The sequence below is a fragment of the Octopus bimaculoides genome, chromosome 1 (genome assembly GCF_046866305.1).
Source record: "Octopus bimaculoides isolate indiv1 chromosome 1, ASM4686630v1, whole genome shotgun sequence".
NCBI lineage: Eukaryota > Metazoa > Mollusca > Cephalopoda > Octopoda > Octopodidae > Octopus > Octopus bimaculoides.
The window spans coordinates 25,282,347-25,294,846 of record NC_142928.1 but is presented as its reverse complement, the minus strand read 5'-3'; the positions used below and the strand labels follow the sequence as shown (position 1 = coordinate 25,294,846).

Sequence of the window (12,500 nt, the reverse complement as noted above, 5' to 3'; positions counted from 1 at the left end):
TCCTGGTGGGGTGGGTGTCAGTGGGTTGTCTAGGACCATACATAGTTAATTCTATAATGTTATGATCTGAGAGAGACGTGGGCGTTATTTTCACATTATGGATTAGGCTCACATTGTTTGTGAAGCAGAGATCTAAAATATTGCTTCCCCTGGTTGGTTGGAGTATCACTTGTTCCATGAACAGCATGTTGGATAGTTCTAGCAATGATTTTGCCTGGCTTTGTTCATGCAGTGACATCCCAGAGAGGATGTGACCTTCAGGCCATTTAACATTTGGGAGGTTAAAGTCGCCTAGGAAAAGTATATTGATGTGTTGGTCCAGATTTGTCAGGACCTCTTCTATGCGTCTGAGGCTGTCCTCAAATTTACCTTCCTGCTTTGCGGTATTTGGTGGACGGTATGTTGAGCATACAACTACATCAATTTGTTTTATGTGTACTATTAAAGTATCACATACAGAGTTTGAGTGTGATAGTAGTAGTAGGGGTGTGACATCTTCTCGGATGTACATTGCAACTCCCCCATGACTTCTATCCCTTCTGTCTGTTCGGAGTACGGCATACTCTGGTATATTTATCTCCGCATCTGCTATATTAGGTGTTAGATGCGTTTCGGTAAGCACCATGCATATTGCTTGATTGCATGTTACTAGGTCTTTCAAGTATAGGAACTTGTCTTTGCCGCCTGTTCGTAATAGGCCCCGGATATTCAGTAGGAATATGGGTGTGATATCTGTGCAGGGGTTCCTGGTGTTAGCGGTGGCCATCCCTGATCCATCATCTGTGGTGGTCTTGGACAATGGTTCGTGTGGCGTTGACTCTGTACCCTCTGCATCCACATGTATATATGTATGTATATATATACACATATACACACACACACATATATATACATATATATACACACATATATACGTATATATACATATATATAGCATAGAAGGTGGACATTAAAGAATGACGATGATGATGATGATATATTCTTCTACTTTTTCAATCATCTGGCTGTGGCTATGCTGGAGCATCGCTATAAAGAAACTGACCCCAGGACTTATTCTTTGTAAGCCTCGTACTTATTTTATCGGTTCTGTTGTCATACTGCTAAGTTATAGAAACATAAACATACCAACATTAGTCATCAAACGATGGAGTGGGGGCGAACACAGACACAAAAACACACACGCACATATATATATATATATATATATATATATATATATATATATATATATAGTATATATATATATATATATATATATATATATATATATATACACACACACACACACACATCTATACATATATATGATGGGCTTCTTTTCAGTTTCCATCTACGAAATCCACTTACAAGGCTTTGGTCAGTCTGAGGCTATAGTAGAAGATGCTTGCCCAATGTGCCATGCAGTGGGACTGAACCCAAAAGCATGTATTTGGGAAGCAAGCTTCTCACCACACAGCCACGCTTGCACCGTGTGTGTGCGTGTGTGTATGTATATGTGTGTACATATATATATATATATATACATATATATATATATATATATATATATATATATATATATATATATATATATATATATATATATATACATATATATATATATAGATACATATATATATAGAGATAGATAGATAGATAGATAGATAGATAGATAGATAGATAGATAGATAGATTCACATAAAGGCCAAGTTTGTATGCTTCAATGTCTGTGTACAATACTCTTGGTTCACGCCATAGAATCACCATATTTGCTAAGTAGAATTGTGACATCCTGTGTGGTGAAAAAGAAGATCAATTTGCAATTATTTTTCTCTTCGAGGAAACATTTTTTTTACTAACAAAACAAAACTAAATATGTTGTATTAGTTTTGTTCATATTTCCTACACCCTGAACCCCCATTTTTAAACAAAACAACTGACACAAATTATTGTTTTCTTTTTCTTTTTTTCTTTTTCTTTCCTTCTTCAATTTTGTAAGAAACATAAAAGAAAGATGAACACACAATAACATACACAAAACCATGTAAACAAAAGGAAAAAAACACAATTAGAACATTATGAATGAAGAGGCTAAAATTGTCTTGGACACAGAAGGAAAAAAAAACATTTGAAGAAATATTTACTTACATAAATATCCAAGGAACCCATAATTTTGCGTGAACGAATAACCCAAACAACATTATCATCCGCTGCTTTCAATACAAGTGTTATTCTAACATTTGGGTTTTTAACATTGTAAGGCCGAAGTTCAATAATGATTTCATTTAAGGGTGATTTCCTGGCTCCGCTAACCTCAATTATATGTTTTGGGCTGTTAAATAGAAACATAAAAACCAAAGGAAGAGATACAGTTCAAGCAAATAGAGGAAGTGTAGTGAAATAAAAAATGGTAAGTAATACAAATGAAATAAAGAGAAATTTCTTTTAACCCTTTAACATTTTAAATAAGCAACAATTGGCCAAATATTCTGTTTAATATTGAAACCTACCAGATCTAGCCTTTCACACCTATCTTGCAATGTCGTTTAGAATATAAACAATCACATCATCAAAATTTCAAAGTTATGAGATAATGCAAAATTAATTTAAAACAAAGTGTAAAAACTTTGCCAGATCAGATTAAGCCAGGTGCAGTCTCTGGCTCACCAGTCCTCAATCAAACTGTCCAACTCATGCCAGCATGGAAGGCAGACGTTAAACGACAATCGTTGCCGGTGCCCCTGAACTGGCTCTTGTGTGGGGTTGTTGTAGGATTTTCGAGCGAGATCGTTGCCGGTGCCCCTGGACTGGCTCTTGTGCGGGTGACACATGAGGTTTCTCGAGCGAGATGAGCGTGGCCGTTGCCAGTACCGCCTGACTGGCCTTCGTGCGGTGGACACGTAAAAGCACCCACTACACTCTCTGAGTGGTTGGCGTTAGGAAGGGCATCCAGCTGTAGAAACACTGCCAAATCAGATTATTGGAGCCTGGTGTAGCCATCTGGTTTCACCAGTCCTCGGTCAAATCGTCCAACCCATGCTAGCATGGAAAGCGGATGTTAAACGACGACGATGACGATGACGATGATGATGATTTAATTAAATTTCACAGATTAATCTGAACACTAAAGGGTTAAACTTATTAAATACAGTAATGCCTTGACATACGAGTTAATTTGTTCCTGGAGATTGCTCGTAAAGTGAAAACTTGTAAAGCAGAGCAATAATTTCCAATAGTAGCAATGTTATAAATCGTAATTCATTCCCAGAAAAATATTTCACCTATAATATTTATAATACTCATAAAGAAATGGTAATAAAACAACAGTAAAATATAAAGAATATTTTATGTAAAGTAATAAGAATGTAAAGATAATTTATAATAAAAAATATTATTATTATAATCATTTTCTGAATCACTTTCACTCACATTAGACTCGTGCACACCATCACTTGTAGGTGTGATCACCAATTCACAAGCACTCATAGACAGACTTGTAGATTTCTCTTTAAAAAACAAGTCTAGAGTTGTTTGCTTAGAAGAAGCTTTTTTCACTCTTTTTTCTTGGTAGCATGCAAAAGCTTTTGTTATGATAGTAGAAATCTATGCACTTCGTTCAAAGTTGAGATCTTGTGCTTGAAAAATTTCAGCTCACTTTTGCATAGTGAGCTGAAAGATAAAACTCATAAACCCAGGATCTCAAAAAGTGGGTCAGGCATAGTGTGTGGTAAGAAGCTTGCTTCCCAACCACATGGTTCTGGATTCAGTCCCACTGCGTTGGACCTTGGGCAAGTGTCTTCTACTATAGCCTCAGGCCAACCAAAGCCTTGTGAGTGGATTTGGTAGACAGAAACTGAAAGAAGCCTGTCGAGTATATATATATATATATACATATATGTAAAGAAGCATTGGTTATAGAACAAACATTAAATTAAATTTGGGTCAACAACTTTACACACAACACCACCCCTCAAACATTTAATCCTATATAAAAAAATCACCATGGTTTTCAAACACGTAGAAAATAATATATATACATAAAATCACAGAAGGTAAAAATATATAAACGAATAAAATACAAATAGAACTATCGAAAAGTTAAATATACACGACTAAAAATTCATAAACTACCAAAAAACCTAATAGACAAATACAAAAATGAGGGATAAAGTTCAATTTCTCTTATGGAAATTTACAGGGGATGGGATAAACCTAATTTAGATTTCATACAATCTGATATCTCGAACTATTATAATTCTATATCCCCTATATTACTGAATAAAGCTTTGAGTTTCACCCGCAAATTTGCGGATATACCTAGTTCAGATATTGATGTAATATTAGCAGCAAGGGAGACCCTCATATCCTGCAACGGATGTGATTGACAGAGAGTTGATTCCACCAATTTCTTCGATAATACCATGGGATCATCTGATTCTGCACGGGTGACTGACTTAGTGGGCCTATACCTCCTCTCACAGATTATGGATAGTTTTCCTCTCCTTACTGGGGCACTGTATAGGGATGCATTGAATAGATTGAGGAAATCCCTGAGAGGTTTCTTAAAGGATTTCTTTAATCTTAACATCATCTTTGATGTTAACTCCAGAATGGTGAATAATGATAACAATAATAATAATAATGACGATGATAATAACAATAATCCTTTATTCTAAAGGCACAAGGTTTGAAGTTTGGGGACAGGAGACTAGTCGATTGCATCAACCCCAGGACAATGATAATGTTAAGAGAAACAAAACAGAATAACATTAAAATTAAAGAATTATATAGGAACAGATGAAAACTGTCAATTTCCAATGACAGTGCAACCAAGACATACATGTGCTCTCTGTCTCTCTATCTCAGTCATGCATGCACACACAATTCCATATACGTACAAGAGCATGCACAAGATGCAATGTAAAATGTTAATATAGTTAATCAGACCTGAAAGAATAGTCTTGGTTTGTGGTTACTGCACAACCTCCAAACGGTATGCTATTGTAGGAAATTGTAGATGCATAAGGCATTTCTGCATTCTTCTGTGAAATGCACTGTGATGGTGCTTTTGAATCTAAACAGAAAGATAATAATAATAATCATATAATAAACATCAATTACAAACACACACACACAATATGTATATAGTTAAAGCTAATTTTCATGCATTTCCTTTAACATACTTTAAATTCACATAGACCCCCCCACACACACAGATAGATAGATAGATAGATAGATAGATAGATAGATAGATAGATAGATAGATAGATAGATAGAAAGAGAGATAGATAGAAAGAGAGATATATAGTTAGACAGATAGATGGATATATAGACAGGCAGACAGATAGATGGATAGACAGACAGATAGATAGACAGACAGACAGATAGAGAGACATATAGATAGATAGACAGACAGACAGATAGACATATAGACAGATAGATAGACATATAGATAGACATATAGACAGCTAGATAGACAGACAGACAGACAGATAGATAGACAGACAGACAGACAAATAGATAGAGACAGACAGATAACTACTGATATATATATATATATCCATGCAGATATAAATATTTGTACACACATATACACACAGATGCACAAAAAAAGAAACACATACACACACACAGATATACTTATATAAGATTAAGCAGACAAATATACAAAGATGTTATAAAAATATTTTATATAGATATAGCTGAATGCAGATTTTGTTATGATCTAGGGGATGGGAAAAGCAAGAGTAAACGGCATAGATATGTTTACATCTCACTAAAGAATGTTTGTGGCATACATATACAAAACAAGCATGAAAGTGAATAAAATTGCTCTCGTTTTTTTTTTGTATCTGTTTTCATGTTTCTCTCTTACAACCACAAAAGAAAAAAAGTGTATTTTAAAAATGCATTATACGCATGCACACACAAATATGTAGGCATATCGTTCTGTGTGCGCATGCATACACACACACACATTTATAGTCATATGAATGTATGTATATAAACAAACTGCATTGAATAAGAGAGGAGTGCTCTAAACAAGCGGTATTGAAAGTTTGAGTTTCATGAGACAAGAATTCAGTTTCAATAAATGATGAGTGTGTGTGTGTCTGTGTGAGGTTTTCGTAGTTTCTGTCAATCAACTCAAATCACAAGACACTGATGAACTGCAAAACAACAGATATTTACCCAAGGTACCACACAGTGAGATAGAACTTAACAGATATATTAATAGGAGTATGTTATGGCTGTGAGGTTAATAAGTTTGCTTCCCAACCACACTGTTTCTGCTTTAGTTCCACTGCATGGCACTTTGGTTAGATATCTTCTACTACAGCCTCAGGCAAAACAAAATCTAGGTAGATGGAAACTGAAAGAAGCCCATCACATATGTGTGAGTGAGTTTTGTGTACATTTGTGTCTCCTTGTCAAATCTTCTGCAAGAACTTGTCTAGCCATGGAGAAATATTACCTTGCCTGAAAACAGGTGAAGGTTGGTGAACATGTGGCCAGAGAAAATTTACCTCAACAGAATTTCATCCGATCCATGGAAAAGGTATGGAAAAGTTGATGTTAGAAAAATGATGATGATAACGGCGATATATACAAAGAGAGGCATAATGTAATGCATTCATGCTGATTATACGAATACTTATGAATCAGAACAGGCATTAATATTCCCTATATACAAAACTCATTTTAAATGCCAAATATGCTACTTTTAAGATAGCATGCTTATATGAATACCATTGTACATATGTATATGTATTATGTATGTGTGTGTATGTGTAAGTATAAACAGAATCCAAAGAAACTAGTGATGGATGTTGTGTGTTGGCAAATACTGAAACAGAGGTAGAACTGAGGAATAAATTCTGTTCTGTGATGAGAAGAGAAGTCTAAACTGTAAACTACACTATAGATATATTTAATCCAATGCTGCCATCACTCTACCAACTGACCGTGAGTGGCATAAAATGAAAATAAAAAAAAATAATAAGCAATACAATCATATGTCCTTCGTTCATTGTAAATATGAAATGGTAAAATTATAAAGTGCAATGAAAGTATACTTACTTATTCCGACTTGCAGCCGAAGATGTCGACTCCTGGAATGAAATCGAGTGTATGATGTAATGACCTGATATTTGTTCTTAACCCATTTCAGAAGTTTCTTGGCACGGGTTGGAAAGTTTCCATATTTACTGATGTCTACGTAATCCAACTTTTTGATGAACTTTACCGTCGAACGGAGATATGTCTGAAAAGAAAGGAAATATTTGCATATCTGTACAAGTGTACACAAGTTTGGTTCTACAACTCAGTGACACAAAACTCAATACAACACTGCTACTACCACCACCATTATCATTTAATGACTATCTTCCATGCCGCATGGGTTGGAGGATCCAATGAACCAACAGGACTGTGCCAAGTCCCAATGGCTGCTTGAGCATAGTTTCTATTGCTGGGCACCCTTCCTAATGCCATCCAGTCTGATCTGGCAGAGTTTCTACAGCTGGATGCCCCTTCCTAAAGCCAACCACACCGAGAGTGTAGTGGGTGCTTTTACGTGCCACTGGCATGAGGGCCAGTCAGGCGGTACTGGCAACGGCCATGCTCAAATGGTGTTTTTTACATGCCACCTGCACATGTGCCAGTATGGCAACGCTGGTAACGATCACACTCATCGGTTGTCAAGCGATGTTGGGGGATAAACACAGATACACAAACATATACACACACATACATGTATATATATATATATATATATATATATATATGGGAGAATATACAAATAATAACAACATATATATATACGATGGTCTTCTTTCAGTTTCCATCGGCTAAATCCACTCGCAAGGCTTTGGTCAGCCCAAGGCTATAGGAGAAGACACTTGCCTAAGGTGCCTAGTGGGAATGAACCCGCAACCATGTGATTGGAAAGCAAGCTACTTACCACACAGCCACTCCTGCGCCTATAAATCAATATATATATATGTGTGTGTGGGTGTGTGTGTGTGTCTGTGTTTGTCCCCCTACCATCGCTGGACAACCAATGTTGGTATGTTTATGTCCCTGTAACTTAGCAGTACAGCAAAAGGGAATGATAGAATAAGTACTAGGTTTACAAAGAACAAATCCTGGGGTTGACTTGTTCGACTAAAGGCAGTGCTCTAGCATGGCCCCAGTCAAATATACTGAAGGGTAAAAGAGTAAGTGACTTTATGTGACTCTTCAGCCAGCTAGGAATAGCAGCCAAATTTTCCATAAATCCCACCCTACTCTCATAAACAAGTTAACATCTGAGACAACATTGGATATCTTAGTATTAAACATGATCATGGGAGGAATGCTTTTGATAATAGGTCTACTTAATCAGAGATGACCTAGGGCTGAATAACGTTGACAACAACAACATCATTCTCTTTTATATATTAGAACATTTGACACTAATGTTCAATCTGTCAATCAAACTAGTTGAGAAAGTAATAATATTTATGTGGGGCAGGAAACAAAAGTTAATTTCATATTTGAAACTAAATGACCATGACTTTTGCAAGAAATCTCCTAGATTATGTTTCTCCTCCTCCTCTATTATCAACAATAACGCCACTGCTACCATCTCTACTATTCCATCTCATCTGTTGTCATAGATCATCATTATTATCATTTAACATCCGCTTTACATGCTAGCATGGGTTGGACGATTTGACTGAGGACTGGTGGACCAGGTGGCTACACCAGGCTCCAATCTCATTTGGCAGAGTTTCTACAGCTGGATGCCCTTCTTAACGCCAACCACTCTGAGAGTGAAGTGGGTGCTTTTACGTGCCACTGGCACGAAGGCCAGTCAGGTGGTACTGGCAATGGCCACGCTCAAAATGGTGTATTTTGTGTGCCACTCACACAAGAGCCAGTCCAGGGGCACTGGCAACGATCTCGCTCGAAAGTCCTTACACATGCCATATAGTGCAGAAAATCGGGAGGTATGAAAGGTGAATACAGATTTATTAGACCACTTTTGCTTCAATTGGATTACATCTGTTTCGCAACCTTTTTTATGTGGTATTAATTTCAGTATGTAAGAAATTATATGTACATGTTTGCAATAATATATGCCTGTTTGGCATCTGAAACTGAAAGAAGCCTGTCATACATATTTATATATGTGTGCGTTTGTCACCCCACCCCCATCACTATCACTTGACAACTGATGTTGGTGTGTTTACGTCCCCGTAACTTAGTGGTTCGGCAAAAGAGACCGATAGAATAAGTACTAGGCTTACAACGAATAAGTCCTGGGGTCAATTTGTTCGACTAAAGGCGGTGCTCCAGCATGGCTGCAGTCAAATGACTGAAACAAATAAAAGAATAAAAATATTGCCATTATATGTTTGTACATTTTGTTTGTCCGACTGACATAAATGAATTCGATCAGCTGTGTAAGCATTATAAATTTTCTCATGCAATGCTAATTAAGGTTCACAAACTAATGACAATACCAAAAATAGAGTTTAGATATATAAACCAGATAAATATTATAAACAGATATGCTATTCTCTTTGTGCATATATGCGTAGTGTATGCAAGTATTTATGTAATGTGTGCGTGAGTGTACATGTATATTAAATACACACATGAACACACTCGTATGCGTAAAAAATAGTAACAATGGAAACAAAGCATTATGGCAATAAATTCCAATACTTACAACAATTAGATGTTCACCTCTGCCACTGTCTATATTTGGTAAGCGAATCTTCCATGTTACTTGCTTCCGGGATCCCAGGATAATAATTAATGGATTAGGATGGCTTTGCCCTGAAAAACAAGGCACATATATATACATACATATATCTATACATATATAAATACACTAAATAAATAAGGGATCATTATTCTAATTCCCATTTCAAAAATGGATTAACATTATATTTCTTAAATTCATTTGATGCATTAAACATAATTATCACAATAATATAGAAAAAATATAAACAGACAAAACAATATTAATGTGTTTTTTTTTTTACTTATTTGGGTTGTTGTCACATGACATGCTCCTTCCATGTGATCATGTGACGCAGCATGTAGTATTCTGTTCAATGTTGTTCCAGGAAGTCTAACTATCCTGAATTCCTTTGCCTTCTCTCCCTCGCTCAGCATACATTACATTAGCAATTCACCTCTCTCCCTCTCTCTCTCTCTCTCTCTCTCCTTTCTCCTTTCTCACAATACATTATTATACTGGCACCCCCTCTCTATCTCTCTCTCTCTCCTTTTCTTCTCTCATGCTCTTTCTCACACCCCGCTAATGCCAAACTGCATGTGAGTCTTCTGGACCCTTGCCAAGGGGCTTCTAGGAACTTTGCAGAATCCTCCTGCATACCACTCCTGAAAAGAAGATGGCGCTGTCAGCAGCAAACTTGCTGAGAGAGAAAAAAACAAGCAAAAGCAAAAAAAAAAAAAAAAAAAAAAAAAACGAAAAAAAAAAATCTCCTTATTTCTTGTTCACTTTGTTTCCAAATGCACATTGTACACTGCATGCAATCAACAGAAATCTCCCGAAATTCTCCACACTCCAAATCTCACCACCATTCCAACCACAAACCCACCCACCCACACACACACACAGAGAAAGAGAGAGAGAGAGAGAGAGAGAGAGAGAACCCAATATGCCAATATGAAAAACTTTTCAGGTTCTTCCACCTCGGTAATATAATCAATCTTGACAGCATCCCTTCCATTACACTTGTTCACTGTGCTCCAGAGCTAAATCCTGGCCTCAGTGAACTCAAGATCTTCCTCTCTCTCTCTCTCTCTGCTCCGTCTCTCCTCTTCTCTCTCCAAAAATCAATCATAATCTTCAGAAACATGCAACAGTTTCTTCTATTCTTTAAAAAGAGAAATTTCTCTCACAATTCAAACATCTCAAAGATAATGAAAGTAGACATTTAACAACCAGATTCTTCATCACCTTGCTCTCTCTCTCTCTCTCTCTCTCTCTCTCCCCTCTTCCTTCTCAGTGACTATTTTTATGGTTTCAGTAGAAGAGTGGATCTACTGAAGGCTGGCTTTTCTTAGGTCACTGACTCTTGTGAACTTCTGCAAAATGCAATGTTGTTACACTTGACATCAACAATGCCTTCGGCAATGTCTGCATGAGAAGCTGCTAGATTAAGTCGTCCACCTATGATCTTTTGTCAAATCTCACCATTTCACCATTGTTGCTGGCTAGCTTTGGACCAATCTGAAACCCAAATTCCAATCAACTCAAGCTTTGCCTTGCCATCATCACCAACACATTGCCCAGACAATTCCTGGCTCAATAGTAGTAGTAGTAGTAGTAGTAGTAGTAGTGGTGGTGGTGGTGGTTTTGGCAGGTAGGTGGTGGTATTAAGTACACAGGTAGGCAAATTAGTGGGTAGGCAGATTGATAGGTAAGTTTACAGGTAGGTATGGACAGCAGCAGTAGTTATGGTAGCAAATATAGTACTGATGAATATAGCAGAAATAGTAGTTGTGGTACCAGTGTAGTAGTAGTAGTAGTAGTAGTAGTAGTAGTAGTAGTAGTAGTAGTAGTAGTAGTAGTAGTAGTAGTAGTAGTAGTAGTAGTAGTAGTAGTAGTAGTGGCAGTAGCAGCAGCATATATTGTTTTGAACATTTGGTTTGAACATAGGCACATGCAGGGGTGGACTGAGCCATCAGTCAATCAAGCTCTGAGGGGCCTGCACGCTACATGTTAACTCTACTAAAACACACATTCAAAGGAGCCCGGTAAACAGTTATGCCCGAGGGCCTTTAATACTCTCAGTTGGCCCCTGGGCACATCGTTTCAAAGTTGGTAGAGTATGGAATGGAACAATCGATTATATTGGTCTTAGTATTTGACTGATATTTTATTTTATCAACACTAGAAGGACGAAAGGTAACGTAGACCCCTAAAGAATTTAAACCCAGAAGATAAAAGAGCCAAAACAAAATGCTGGCAGGCAATTTGTACACAACTCGGCTAATCATCTCTTCTTCACGGTGTGTTGTGATTAATACTGATTTCAAATTTTTGCACAAGGCCAGCAATTTCGGGAGGTGGTGGTGAGGGATGTCGATTATGTTGACCCCCAGTGTTCAACTGGTGCTTATTTTATCAACCTCGAAAGGATGAAAGGCAAAAGTCAACCTTGATGAAATTTGAACTCAGAACCTGAAGACGGACGAAATGCCACCATGCATTTCACCTGGAGCGCTAACGACTCTGCCAGCTTGCTGCCTTTGGCATGATTAATAATTAATAGCACTATTCTCGTTAGAAAAGAAGACTAGAACGTGGTAGGTGTCACAGGTGATGATGAAGGTAGTAGTAGTAGTAGTAGTAGCGGCAGTGGTGGTGGTAGTGGTGGTGTTGGTTGTGGCAGGAGTGATGATATACGATGTGTTTTTTTTCTTTATTTTGTCGTCATCAGCAAAATTCTTCCTCCTTTTTGTTAACATCATCATTCATTGAACACAAAAGTCAG

The 12,500-nt window shown here is 37.1% G+C and overlaps 1 protein-coding gene across 1 annotated transcript in view; it reads right to left on the bottom strand.

Moving 5' to 3' along the window:
- Positions 1-10,564, bottom strand: part of LOC106874648 (transforming growth factor beta receptor type 3) — a 42,929-nt gene extending 32,365 nt beyond the window's left edge. Inside the window, exons 1-4 of the mRNA XM_052965809.2 lie at positions 9,698-10,564; positions 7,060-7,243; positions 4,927-5,053; positions 2,128-2,311 (exon numbers count right to left, since the gene is read on the bottom strand). Coding sequence (XP_052821769.2) covers positions 2,128-2,311; positions 4,927-5,053; positions 7,060-7,243; positions 9,698-9,835 — 633 coding nt within the window. The 5' untranslated portion in view covers positions 9,836-10,564. The remainder of the gene's footprint in view (positions 1-2,127; positions 2,312-4,926; positions 5,054-7,059; positions 7,244-9,697) is intronic.
- Positions 10,565-12,500: the final 1,936 nt, after the last annotated feature.